Source organism: Electrona antarctica (genome assembly GCF_951216825.1).
Source record: "Electrona antarctica genome assembly, chromosome: 12".
In the NCBI taxonomy this organism is placed as follows: domain Eukaryota; kingdom Metazoa; phylum Chordata; class Actinopteri; order Myctophiformes; family Myctophidae; genus Electrona; species Electrona antarctica.
This window is the reverse complement of record NC_136793.1, coordinates 14,017,519-14,032,185: the sequence shown is the minus strand read 5'-3', so window position 1 is coordinate 14,032,185 and position 14,667 is coordinate 14,017,519. Positions and strand designations below refer to the sequence as shown.

The following is a 14,667-nucleotide window of genomic DNA, read 5'->3' as shown; positions in this document are numbered from 1 at the left end:
TAAACGGCTTTGAGTCCGTGCTACTTCCGTGTTGAAGCATCTTAACGGTGACATCACTGCTGAATCCTTAGGTCAATGATATAACATTATGTAGTGATATAACAATATAAATAGCAGCCAGTCAACTTCGGGTGAAATTGAAAGTGATCAAACAAATAAAACGAGCAGACAAATTTTAACTGAACACTAGATTGACCGAGACTGATAGATCGGTACTCTCTATTGATTAGAGAAATTGGACATTTTTGTGCAAATCTTTCACTATATATTTGTAAAGCAAACGTTTTTAACTCAAATCTTTGCTTCTTAGGGTCCCTGCATGGGGCACATCTATTTTGAGATGATGGGGGTCGGTGGCCAAATACATATCATTTTGGGGGTCTTGACTCCTGACTCATTGTCATGAAGAATTTTTACAACCACTGTTATATAGTGTATACCAACACTAGAAACACAGAAAATTGTTTAGAAGACATTTTTTAGAATTGGCCTCAGGTCTTCATAGGTTAAAATGTTGGACTTGCGCCACATAGACAAGGCCTCACGTCCCCCTTGTGATCTCTGGCGCCCCCAAGGGGAGCTCAGACCCCAGCTCAAACTTTGGGTCGGGACTCGGGACCCCCAGGGGGGGGTCTCAGAGATATTTTCACTGGCACAACATATTTTCAGTTCAGGGTTTAAATATAAAAAGAAAAGAAAAAGAAACACTCACAGTTATGGAGGTCCTTGTTGGAGAACCACCGTGCTACACTAAACGGTCTAGAGCTTTAATTACTATAATTGTTAAGAAGTAAGGAAAAGGCCCCATTTCTTTATTTCTTTCCAATATGACTGCGGTGCATCCTATTGAATCCAGCTCCACAAGGAAAAGTAAGGAAAGTTCGCGGAAATGCTTGAGTGACAAACACTCAGGAGGACCTTTTCTCTCTGATGTTTCCCGCGCTACAAACAATTCAGGGGTCCCTGCAAAACTAGCCGAGCATGTTTGGAATGCGAGCTAGGCCCTTAATTACACACCCGCTTGGTGTTTGGCTGTCAGCGGCCACGTTTGGACGCAGCCCTCTGTGCTTTTAGGAAACCAGTAATCTCTTGACGAGAAGCACCTTGGCTGGAATGAGTGGCTGAGCTCCTGTATGGCTTTCGCTCGGAGTTCTCACAGACATAACTCATCCTGGATGGATATTGTAGAGACATTGTAAAATGACCTCTTTCTTACGACTCATTTATGTCCCTGGGTAGCGGTTTTGACACCGCTCGGGTCAACAGGCCACTCCCAGCAGGTCAGCCCAAACGGGTGCTTTGGTTTTTGACAAAAATATAATAATAGCCTCTGTTGGCTGTTGGGCCATTAACCGGAAATGGATCACAACCAAAAATTATTTACCCATAATAACCAACTTATGCTCTTCTACCCCGGACATTTTTACCATTAAGCTAATAGAGCCGGCCTGCATGCTCGGGGGATAAATTGAATCTTGACCATCAACTCAAAATCTGTGTCAGATCCTGTGTCTAGGTGAGACAACATGACCTTTGACACGATCTAAATGTCTCAAAATACAACCACCCCAATTATGTTATATTGTGTTAACATATACCATACTACCATACAGATTGGACAAAATTACATTTTATTCATACAAATAATACATAATACATAATCTGGCTCATATAGGTTAATTGATTGATCAATTTATTTTGTGATAATTCTTTAAAATAATGTATTTCTTATATTGAGATTCTAGTATGATTAACCAGTCTGATTAACCACTTGTATTATACAGTACTTCATTGTACAATGGTGGTGTGCAAACACACACAAACATAGTGAAAATAACCGACAATAACCAAAAATAACTCACTAGCTCTTTGTTTTTTAAGTCAGGTGTCTTTGAGATTGACAGCTGTCACAGAGTCACAGAGGCCGTGTGGGACCACCTTCAGGCAAAACATCCTGTGTATGGGATGCCCAGGCGTCTATCTTTTTTTAATGCAAAATCATTATTGAGATGGATCTTCAACTGTTAATATTTAACAGTTTTGTTTTTGTACATCTGTGATTAGACGATTATGTAATAATTCTGACAGGCCTACAAATCTACAAGGAAGGTATCCACACATCTTGCATTGTGACTCGATGATGACTTTGCAAATTTGTTCTTTTTGGGAGGCGATGCAGGCTGACTTTGCAGTATGTAATGGAGTGAAGTTCCAGGACTCTTTTTGTTGTCGTCTTCAGCAAACTATAATCCTCTTGATCAATATTGGTTTGACGACAATGCAGGCATCTCCCTTGATGCCCGTTGTAACTTGTAACGTTGATTTAATATGCTGAGATGATCTGGTAAGGGCAAAGTTAACATGAAGTGATACGCTGCTCAGCAAATAATAGATGGACCCCGACTCTGAGCTATTGAACTTCCGTCATGAACAGAGACTATATTTTATGGCAAACATTTATTGCCAAATTTTCCAAAACCCAGTTGCAGTTGCAGTTGATTTGGAATTTGATTTGGAATTTATTTGTGTGTGCTTGGAGATAAGAGGAACACAAACGTGCAGCATAGCAAGTGGCAGCAAGATCAAAGGGCGCCATATCATTATTCCGTTAGCCCAGCCTCCCAGGACTTTGGGCCGTCCAGTGGGACGCTATAATGGGTCCGACTGGTCCCATTATACGTGTAACCAACCCTATCCTTAACCCTAACCCTATAACCTTACACTCACCTGGATGATTGGCAGACTATTGGGACATCTGAATAATGGGGAGGTTGGAATTATGAGCAGACCCAGATCAAAGAGTGTCCCGCAACTTTCAATGGGTCACTCTGGACTCCCTCCCTCGCTCTCCCTTTCCCTCTCCTCTCCTCTCCTCTCCTCTCCTCTCCTCTCCTCTCCTCTCCTCTCCTCTCCTCTCCTCTCCTCTCCTCCCCTCCCCTCCCCTCTCTCCTCTCCTCCCCTTACAAGAGTGTAACAGGACCGCTGCTATGTACCATACAGGTATAGTGTCATTTAGTGCAGAATGTCCAGATAGTGTGTGAGGACAGGAGGGCCCCCGGTGCGGTGCATGGGCCCTTCATTCCTGTGTGTGTGTGTGTGTGTGTGTGTGTGTGTGTGTGTGTGTGTGTGTGTGTGTGTGTGTGTGTGTGTGTGTGTGTGTGTGTGTGTGTGTGTGTGTGTGTGTGTGTGTGTGTGTGTGTGTGTGTGTGTGTGTGTGTGTGTGTGTGTGTGTGTGTGTGTGTGTGTGTGTGTGTGTGTGTCCTTTCTGTCATTAACTGCAGCGTCAGGGTCATCCTGCTGCAGCAGCAGATGTTCCACCAGCTAATGAGTAGCTGCTGCATGGCCTTTATGAGGTTAAAGTTGACCCCCCCCCCCCCCTGACACACCCACCAGGAGCACAAAGGGTCAACTTTAATCTACAGTCACCACCACTTCTGTGTGTGTGTGTGCATGCGTTTGTGTGCGTGCATTCGTGTGTGTGTCTCAGTAGTAGAATAAATACTTTTACTCAGTAAAAGCAGTACAGAAATGAAGACCTTTCACGAGTAAATTTGAATTTTGAGTAAGTCTTGGCATCAAAATATAATTATGAATATTATACTGTACTCGTTATGCACAATGTCCCATTGCAAAGATAAAAATAAATAATAATAATAATAAAAAAATGAACACTCATGTAGATTGGATCTTTTCAACTATAGCCGTAGAATAAATAAAACGGGACTCAATTGGTTAATGTATGTTTTGTGATCATCTAAATCTGCAACATGTTTTCAAATAATTGTAGTGGAGTAAAAACGTAAAGGTGCAACATTTGCCTTTTGAGATGCGGTGGAGTTTTAGTATAAAACATTAAGTGCTGTGCTGTACCTCAAATTGTTACTTAAGTACATCACTCTGAGTAAATGTACGTATAGTTACCTTTCACCAATGTGTGTGTGTGCAATGTGCATGCGTCCGTGCGTGTCAAATTCTCATCTGCCGGTCTCATTTTGAAGCACCTTGACCTCCGTCAGGCCCTACAGAGGTACAGAGAGGTGGTCACATCATAACTTATGTCTGTCTCTCTCTCTCTCTCTCTCTCTCTCTCTCTCTTGAGGGGAAAGGGTCTCATTTTCATATTTTTACTCCCGGACAGACATGTCCAAATTGGCCAAGTGCCAATTAAGCTGTCCCTCTCCCCTCCCCGGGTGGGTCTGCTCTCTGCATCCACGCTGCCCTGTACTTAACCGTCCGGCTCATCTCTCACTTCACGTGGAAGCTGGAAGGAACACTCTAATCACGTGTTTTAGCTCTACCGGACGGCCGCAATCAAGTAAAAGTTTCTCATGGGTTTTTTTCCCTTTTTCTTTTTTCCCTAAAAGGAAAATAAAAGAAAAAAGTCAAAGTCAAATCACCTTTATTTATATAGCACATTTAGTGCTTACCGTTCAAAATAACATCATAAAGAAACATGAAAGCAATATCTCATACAAGTAGGCCTACAGCAAAAAATTATAAACAATTTGATGCAAAAGTTTAAATACATTCAATGACCAGAGAAGGCCAAAGTTGATTGCCCTCAGACTAAGCTGAAGGCATTGGAGTTGAGGTGGGTTTTTAGGTTGGATTTAAATCAATGGTAGAGCTGGATTTGATGTGCAGTGGGAGTGTGGGGGCAATATCTGAAAAGGCCCGGTCACCTTTAGTGACCAGGCTAAAGAAACATTTAAAAAAAGAGTTTTGTTTTATTAGTGGACTGCCCCAGGTGGGTGTGGTAACGGTTATTGCGAATGAAGTGAGCACTAACTATAGAAGATGGCCAAAACTGTCTGTGTGTCAGTCTGTCTGTCTGTGTGTCACGCTGTAACACCACCCGCCCACCACCAGAGGGCAACTACGAACTGAAATTGGAACGATACAGAGGTGTGTGTGAGTGTGTGAGTGTGTGAGTGTGTGAGAGTGTGAGAGTGTGTGAGAGTGTGTGAGTGTGTGAGACTGCCACAACATCTTCGTTTGCTTCCCGCGTTTACGCGTCTTACTTGTATGCATACCTAACCTTAACCTAAACTATGCCTACTGTATGCACAGCAGCTATATTGGATAGAAATTAGGCTGCCCTCTTCCTTACTTTCTACACAGGTCTTACCACTTATACTAATTAAAAGAGTACTGTAGTTCACCCAAAAAGGAGTACTGTAGTTCACCCAAAAAGGAGTACTGTAGTTCACCCAAAGTACTGTACTGTAGTTCACCCAAAAAACATTTTCTATCAAATGCGACGGGTCAGTATGAACCCAAAATGTGTAAATGTACCAAATGGAACCAAATCGGTAATGTGCGCACTGAGGATTTTACGGTGTAGTTTGAGGTCCCATATATTTCAGGTACTATCAAATGGGGGTCCATGGAATGCATATCAAACCTTGGGTCCTTGAAATTAAGGACGGTGTTTCGCCCTGGAGAGCTGTCATCAAGTACAAGTTTCTCAAGCTTTTTGTTTAAATGGGGGGGAAAAAAAAAAAAATACAACCAAAAACCTAAAAGAGAAGGCCAATAAAATGTAAAAAGGGGATGTTTTATTGTTGTAGGTTTCAGGAATTAGATAAACATCTGTGTAATTGAGCCGTTAGTTGCTGTTGGATTCAGTGTTTACTGTGGCGGTCACTTAGAGAGAAACTCAGTCCTCCGGGGCAGTGGTTCCCAACCCCCTACCCCCCCCCCCCCCCCCACCCCCCCCCCCCCCCTCTTCTTACGTGTGACACAAGTTGAGACCCCCCACAGCCCTATTCTTCTAGTACACAGTGGTTCTCAAACCTTTACATTTCAGGGACCCTCATAACTCTCTCAGTTACACACCCGCGAGTGTCCATTTGGAACACCCTCAAGGTAACCATGAGGGTCCCTGCTGGACCCCAATTTTAGACTCACTGGTGTAGCAGAGTGTTTCCAGTGCAGCCAACATACTAAATGTCAGCACCCTCTGATTCTTGTTTGGCCAGAATGGAACAGAGCTTTCATTAGTACCTCTTGTTAACACCTGTGCATCAGAATGTGCTTACTGTAAACAGAGTACCATTAGTTAATATGCTACGGGAATCTAACCCGGGAACATGGGGGAAAAAAGCCAACATCTTATCGGGATTCGGGAATTCCCTGTAGGCCGGGGGAGATAATAGGCCTTCTTAGGTCATCGGGCACTAATACTGCTACACACAGGCATCAGGGTTTAGTCTGTTTCTGTTTTATTTAAATAACACGTGTACCGTAATCCACGTCTTTCTGGAGGTCAGGGAACCAGACAAATCGTTTCCAAAACCCTATTGATCTCCCTGTGGTTCCAATGAGTCAGAGACACACGCACGCACGCACACACACGCAGCGGGGTGGCATTCATCATTGCAACACCGCAGCATGTCGAGTATATTCCTGACACAATGCCCGGGGTGGTCCGTGACTCTGTGTGCTTACGTGCAGTAAGATCCGTACACATGAGGCACAGTACAGTACAGTACAGTACAGTACAGTACAGTACCCCCCCCAACAGTACCCCCCCCCAACAGTACCCCCCCCAACAAAAAGTGTTTGTTCGAGTGAAACAGACTTTCATGAGAGTTTTTTGAGTGTTGCAGCCACACCAATGCACCGCAATGTGTGTCAGCTGTGTCCCTTGCTGGCTGGCTGGCTGGCTGGGTCTGTCTCTGTGTCTGTCCAACCGAGCACGGAATAGCGTTGTAGTGTTTGTTGACCACACACACACACACACACACACACACACACACACACACACACACACACACACAGTTGCACTCAGGAATGATGTGCCCATGAACCGCACCGGGGGCCCTCCTGTCCTCACACACTATCTGGACATCTGCACTAAATGACACTATACCAGGGAGGAGGGCTTGTACAGTACAGTACTACAGCACAAGTATAGTACAGCACCACTCAGTTCAGACGGGTCTTATTTATTTTCCTGTCTTTCCTGTCTGCGTGCGTGCGTGCGTGTGTGAGTAGATAATGGATCGACCGATCGGTGGTCCTTGGTCACTCCTATAGGCAGAGGAAAGAACCTCTGCTGTTTTTCAAGTCAGCCTCTGCCTCATGGTGGCGCTTTAGCTGGGCCTTTCATATTTTTGGCCTAATGCTTCTAACTACCATATAGGCCCTGGAGGCATTTATTTTGGGGGGGGGGGGGGGGGGGGGGACACTTTTTTTATCTAAAACTCAAACGAATCAGTGTTTGTCACTTCTTTACACCTGGCTGCAATAAACCTGTGACGTGATCCTTTTGTCTACAGATGTCACCACCAGGGGGCAGACATGAGCGGCGCCTTCCGACAGATAACTGTGACCTCCGACCCTGAGAAGAGCTACTTCCTGCGAGTAGACTGGTCAGGTGACCTGGGCGCCGGCTTCACTCTGGTCCTCAGTGATGGAGGCACCTCGGCCTGGATAGGAGAAGGTATGGCTTCCTGATTGATTGATTGATTGATTGATTACTTTACACAATAACCATCGCAACAATGTTGTGATTCTGTGCTTGTAGATAGGCTATGCTATATTCACTATTTCTATAGCTTTTTTAATCTTTTATTGCTTATTACAAATAAACAAAAAGAAACCTACAAATAAGCCTTAAAATAATACTTAAAAAACTAGGCCTGGGCCGTGGCTCAGTGGTCCAGGCACCTTGGCTGGTAATCCAGTCTGGCAGTGTGCCGCGGGTTCGACTCCCGATCCCGACGGCCTTTACTGCATGGCTTACCCCCATCTCTCTCCCCATTTCCTGTCAGCCTACTGTCTGTCCCTCCATAAAAAATATAAAATAAAGGCGAAAGCCACAAAAAAAACATTTTAAAAACTATAACATAAATAAATAATGAATTACCTAACATTGAAAAAACTATAATAACCTTGACTGGCAGAACATTCCTCTGGGCATTTTAAGAATTGGGGTATGTTTGTGTTTTGCCCTTGCATTGTTCGTAACATACAGAGGTTTTTTTGTTTGGTTTTAGTTTAGACAATTTAAATGCTATGACAATGATGAGTGATTGTGTTCATAAGTTGGAGGGGTTTGTATAATACAGTCTCCTTATTCACTATTGAGTCAATGTGTTCGGAGCAGGTGTGCTGGTCTGGTCAGCACACACCTGGCTGACAGAGCTGAGCCTTACCGGAGAAGTAAGAGTGTTTCAAATTAATGTACAGAATCTGATTTTGACAGTACAGTGCATTGTTTAGACAGATGTTAGGTTATTGGTTTCTTTCTACCTGGTAGGCCTAATCCTAGTTTACTGAGGCACTCTCCATTCTATGGATGTGTTTACCTTGCTTACCCCCTGCCCAGAAGAGACTATTTATGTAAAAACTAAAATAAATCTCAAGTTTTCCATACGTTTTGCAAATATATTAAAAAAACAGCAGATGTACAAGCTTGTAATGTATATCTTCTATTTTTGAATAGCCAACACATACATGGATGAAGTGGTTAAAATGATTTACACTATGTTAACAACTTTAGCTGGGGACCCCCTGAACCCACCCAAGGACACCTGGGAACACCCAGGTGACCCCACTTTGAGAACACGTGTGTGTGTGTGTGTGTGTGTGTGTGTGTGTGTGTGTGTGTGTGTGTGTGTGGTAAATGGTGCATTTATATAGTGCCTTTAACCAAGGCACTTTACATAGATTGTGCATTACATTCACCCATTCACACACCGATGGCGGCGGAAACCATGCAAGGTACCAACCAGCACATCAGGAGCAATTGTCTTGCTCAAGGACAGTGTCTTGCTCAAGGACACTTCGACAGTAACTCTGCGGAAGCCCAGGTTCAAACTAGCAACCTTGCGGTTACCATCCAGCCACTCTACCCCTGAGCCACCGCCGCCCTAGTGTGGATACCAGCTGGTTCTGTTGGTACCAGAGAACAACAAACACCTTGTTTCACCAGCTTACAGGTGTACCTTAAAACACACACCTCTGTGTGTGTGTGTGTGTGTGTGTCTGTGTGATGTCCACTGCAATATAACTGCTCTATATCTGCAGAGTTGACAGAGATGGCATTGTGACGGATATGTCAACACATCCCAGCTTCTGTGCCTGCACGTGTGCATGCGTGTGTGCACATGCACAGGTGTGTGTGTGTGTGTGTGCTTTATGCATGTATTTACAAATGTATAGTAGACATTGTGAGGATCATGTTTCCTGGTCCTCACGGTTTTATGGTTAAAGCAGATTTAGAGATAGGTTTATAATCAGGAAAGGATTCAGGTTGGGATTTGGGATTGGCATTAGACATTTAGAGGTTAGGGGTTAGGATTAGACATTTAGGGCTCCATCTTGCGCCACCCTTATTCCTTATCCCTAAACGTATTTGCCATTCTTTACTATTTTGAAAAACATTTTAAAATAGTTCAACAGGCCGATCTACATAGAGACATTGTGAGCTTGTAGATCGGCTATTTGAACTATTTTAAAAGGTTTTTTAAAATAGTAAAAAATGGCAAATTAGTTTAGGGTTAAGGGGTGGCACAAGATATAGCCCACATTTAGGACTCCATTTTCGTCACCGCTAAACCCCTTATCCCTAAACTTCTTTGCCTTTTTTTTTCTATTTTGAAAAACCTTTTTGAATAGTTCAACCAGCCAATTTGACACGTCATGAGCTTGTAGACTGGCCATTTTAACTATTCAAAAATGTTTAGCAAAATAGTAAAAAGAAAAGGCAAAGAAGTTTAGGGATAAGGGGTTTAGCGGTGACGAAAATGGAGCCCTTAGAGGCAGCGGTGGCCGAACGGATAGCGGCGCGGTCTTGATACCGGAAGGTTCCTAGTTCGAATCAGCCGTCCGACACGTTAAAATTACCACCGCTGAAGTGCCCTTGAACAAGGCATTGAACCACTACTATGAAATGTGTTCTATGAGCAGGGCCTGGCTGGAAACAAGTTCTTGAGCTTAGCCCAGATATGGTAACGCCCTGCCTGCCTCGCCTGCCTCTGGTCTTCATCGGGTCTCAAAGACCCTCACATGATAACGCCCTGCCTGCCTCGCCTGCCTCTGGTCTTCATCGGGTCTCAAAGACCCTCACATGGTAACGCCCTGCCTGCCTCTGGTCTTCATCGGGTCTCAGAGACCTGATACATTTTGCGCAAAGTTCTTAATTTGTCACCGCTGTTTGATCTGCAGCACTGATACATTTTTACTTGAGAAATGATTGTACTGTAAAAAGGTCTATTTTCCCTTCATCTTTTTGCTTTTTAGTATAATAGTATTAGTGTACTATAATTGGATTAATTCACGGTAATCTAAATCAACAAAAACACTTTATTTAGAACACCCAAATCAAATCATATTACGGCGTACGTGTTCAATCAATAATTCAAGCAAAGCAAACGGCATAAACAATATTAGTTTGCCTCTTCTACAAAAAGAAAAGTTACAAGGCTGGATTCTGGAACGTCATGTGGTTGTGCATGCCACTATGACAGGCTGTCATTCTCTGTCCCTTGTATTATACCGTACTTGTATTATTTCCCACTACGGAGTAACCTTGCGTCAGTGCAGACGGTCATCTAAAGTCTGGTGAAGACCGGCAGTGTCATTAGGCCAATTAGAGGCAGGCGGGGCATTACCATGTCTACAGACAGACGTAGTTTAGAATCATGCTTGTTGTATGTCTGTGAGGATGGGGTTGTATGGGTGTGTGTGTGGGTGGGTGGGGCAGTTGTTGTATATGTGTGTGTGTGGGAGAGGGGGTTGTATATGTATATGTATGTGTGTGGGTGGGGGTGGGGGGCAGTTGTTGTATGTGTGTGAGGAGGGGGGGGTTGAATGTGTGTGTGGGGGGGGAGGGTCTTCCGTTTGAACTCGTGCTAAGTGGGACCCTCGGCCTTCCGCGAGCAGCTGTGTAGCAGCTGATGGCATCGCGCTTCAGATGTGCGCTCACGTGCATTCCTCGCCGTGTGGTTTTTCTGTTTATATAATATATGTTTTATGTTTGTGCTGTCGACATCCTATAAATCTGCCTCTTTTTTTTGTGTCCAGTTTCCGAGGACGAGGTGACGGCGGAGATCCGTGACATGGGTGTGGACAGGGACAGGTACGCAGTAGGAGATCCGTGACATGGGTGTGGACAGGGACAGGTACGCAGTAGATCCGGGACATGGGTGTGGACAGGGACAGGTACGTGACATGGGTGTGGACAGGGACAGGTACGCAGTAGCACCGCCACCATGTCCAAAAACACCACTGTAAACGAGCACAGAAGGCCTCTGTTCTACATGACACTGGAGCGGAAGTGCAAAAGTATTGGCATCAAAATGAACACAGACTACCAAATGAACACATCTCTGCTGTCGGGGAGAAACCACCTAACTCCAAAATGTTCATTTTTTTAGGTAATGAAAAAAAAGAAGAAAATAAAGGTACTGCAATTAGCAAAGATTGAGTTAAGAAAAATCTATATATACACATTTTCTATATATATATATATATATATATATATATATATATATATATATATATATATATATATATTTAGATTTTTTTATTTTGATTTTTGATTTTGATTTTTTGTCTCCACCAGGCCGAAGGCATGGGGAGAGAGTATGTTTTGCACTCCGTCCGTCCGTGTGTCCGTGTGTCCGTTCGTCCGTCTGTCCGTCTGTGACCAGCTAATCTCCGGCACCGTTAACCCGGTCGATGCCAAATTTTGCACACACACTCCCTGGATGCCAACGATGAACCTCTGCCCCAAAATGTCCAAAACGGCCTGTTATAGCGCCACCAGGAGGCCGCTTTGTGCAAAACAAGTTTTTGGACAGTACACCTACAGATTTTGTCCAAACATCACGCAAATTGGTACACAGTCTCTCTAGAGCAAGGGTTTTCAACTGATTATGAACCAGGGACCACCACCCTGACTGAGAATCAACCTGGGGACCACCACCCTGACTGAGAATCAACCTGGGGACCACTACCCTGACTGAGAATTAACCTGGGGACCATTGTTGTGTTGGGAGGGGGGATATGGGTGTGGTGTGGGGGAAAGAAATTAACCTTCCATATTAAACTCATGTTGCTGTTCATTGTAACTTACTCTATGAGTAAGCAGACACTTGCGATTGATTATGGGCACATTTCCTTATAATGGTGACTCAACCAGGCAAACCGGTACGGTTTCCCTTGAGATTCTAACTCACCTTTCTGTGGAAGTTCTTGACATCCGACTTCCCAGTAACTGACAACATCGACGCGTCATCGTTTGTCACCAGATCATTTACTGCATTGTTTCTTAACTTGTGGTCAATGCAATAAATCTTCACTTTCCTACATTACTAAATGCATGGTCAGGGACCACATGCAACACCTTCACGGACCACCAGTGGTCCACGGACCACCTGTTGAAAACCCATGCTCTAGAGCCATTCAACGAAACGGGTCTTTCAGATTTATCGGACTCCATCCTGATTGGCTAAGATTGGCTTCCAAAGTTCGCAGGAGTGCTCAGTTTCAAACAAAATGCTGCAAATCATGAACACATGATTGATTTCCGTGAAATTGTGCACGCACATTCCCACTAGGCAGAGGAAGAAATGCCACATGAACATTTTCAACTCAGCCTCATGGTGGCGCTATAACTGGCTGAAAAGTGTTTTTACCTCTAACTGCACGGCTCTGTGGATAACTTTGTATGCCAACTCCCTAGAGGCCAAGGAAAAACCTTTTCCTGGAATTTTTCACATCTGCTCTTTATAGCGCCACCAGGAGGCCGACATATGTCAAACACATTTTCTAATATTACTCCTTCAGATTGTATCCAAATTTCACGCAAATCGGTACACATGCTCTCCATAGTCATGTGATCAAGACGGGTTTGTTTGATTTCTCATAATCCACCCTCATTGGCTACGATTGGCTTCTAAACTTTTCAGGAGTAGCCCGCTTTGTACCCGTTTTGTACAAATCGCCACAACTACTCAACGCAGCGTCCGATTGTGGTGAAACTGTGCATGCATATTCCCACTAGGCTTTGGAAGAAATGCCACTTGACCGTTTTCAAATCAGCCTCATGGTGGCGCTACAACAGGCCAAGCCGCGACACACACACACACACACACACACACACACACACACACACACACACACACACACACACACACACACACACACACACACAGGTCACCTGGTGGAGACCTGTGCCCAGAAGGGCACTTTTTCGAGTTTTTTATGAAATGAAGAAAACCATATACTTTTAAAACAATGCAATACTGCCTCATCAGAGTTGGTATTGTGACTTTATATATTGTGTCGTCAATTACTTGAGAGGGGAGAGGCGGTGGAGTTAAGTGCTTTGAGGGTCCAATGGAGTTGAGAGGTTTTGTCTGAAGTGCTTTTTAATACTTTTCAACTTTTCAACACACGGACATAAAGGTTGTTCAGTAGCGTTGATTCATGAAAAAAATCATAAATCAAAAACATCAACAAATTGAGTTAGGTGGTCCCCCCCCCGACAGCGACAATTACTAATATCTTGCATAATAGGCTCTAATGAATGATGCCAAATAAGGCTCTGTTTCATTCTGGTCAAACAGAGTCAGGGTGCTGATATTGTGCATTCTGGCTCTCTGGAAACACTCTGCTAGACTAGTGGGTCTCAAAGTGTGGTCCAGGGACCCTCATGGTTCTTCGATGGAGTTTCAAATTGCCACTTACGGGTGTGTAACTCTGAGATTATATAGAATCCAGTTGTACACAGTTATGGTGGTCCTTGGGTAGAAAATAAGGAGAGTTGAATACTGCACTGACTGCAGGCCAAATAATACGCCGACGTGATGTCACTGATCACATGACACCAAGTTCTAGACCTCCAGTTCTAGGCTACACAGAAGGGGGAGACCTTTGTATTATTTCCACACAACAACTCTAAGTTATATTAATGACATAGTTCAATGTTGAAAATGAGTGGTATTCCCCTTTAAGGAAGAGGCCCTATGTCTTTCTATTATGGCTGCTTGGCTACTTTTCCACGAAAGCTTTCCTGACAACGAATGAATGAATGGATAGTTTGAATGAATGAATGATGTTTCGATCTTTTTTCAGTGAGACATTACAAGAATCATTTTTTCTTGCATGCGGATGCATGAGGTTTAAGTGGATGAGTTTAAGTGCTAATTTCCGTACATCAAAATTGTACTCCACGGCACAGGAGTCCAGTAAATGTACTGCTTCCCACGCCCCCTGCAGGTACGTGGAGGACCTGCGCTCAGCACTGACGGGCAGCGGAGCAGGACGAGGGGGCGTGGCCAAGCGAGAGGAGGCGGGCTATTCTTATCATCTGCCTCCAGATCGCACCCGTCTGTCTTATCGCAAGATCTGCAAAGATATCTCGGTGAGTTAACGGCCGTTAAACCAGTTTGAAAAGCTTGTCGACTAGCTACAGCCATTGTTCCACTAGTCTAATGGTTCTCAGTGTGGTTCCTCCTGGGTACCCCCACGGGTCCGCGAGGAGGAGGAGGGGGTTCCAAGGGATCCTCAGCTAAATGTGTTCATAATCATATAGCATCACTATCAGTTTGTAGATTATAGAGTGTTTTAATTGGTCAAACTAGCTATAGAATGCATGCTCACCGTAATGGTCTCGGATAGTTCATAAAAGCAAAGGTGAAAGCCTCAACA

The 14,667-nt window shown here is 44.1% G+C and overlaps 1 protein-coding gene across 2 annotated transcripts in view; it reads left to right on the top strand.

Annotated features, from left to right (window-relative positions):
- The window catches only part of LOC306933815 (DNA repair protein XRCC4-like), an 88,324-nt gene that overhangs the window by 6,883 nt on the left and 66,774 nt on the right, over positions 1-14,667 (top strand). For both annotated transcript variants that reach the window (XM_079516139.1, XM_079516140.1), the window contains exons 2-4: positions 7,284-7,447; positions 11,035-11,089; positions 14,236-14,380. In XM_079516139.1, the coding sequence (XP_079372265.1) occupies positions 7,306-7,447; positions 11,035-11,089; positions 14,236-14,380 (342 nt within the window). In that variant the 5' untranslated portion in view covers positions 7,284-7,305. The remainder of the gene's footprint in view (positions 1-7,283; positions 7,448-11,034; positions 11,090-14,235; positions 14,381-14,667) is intronic.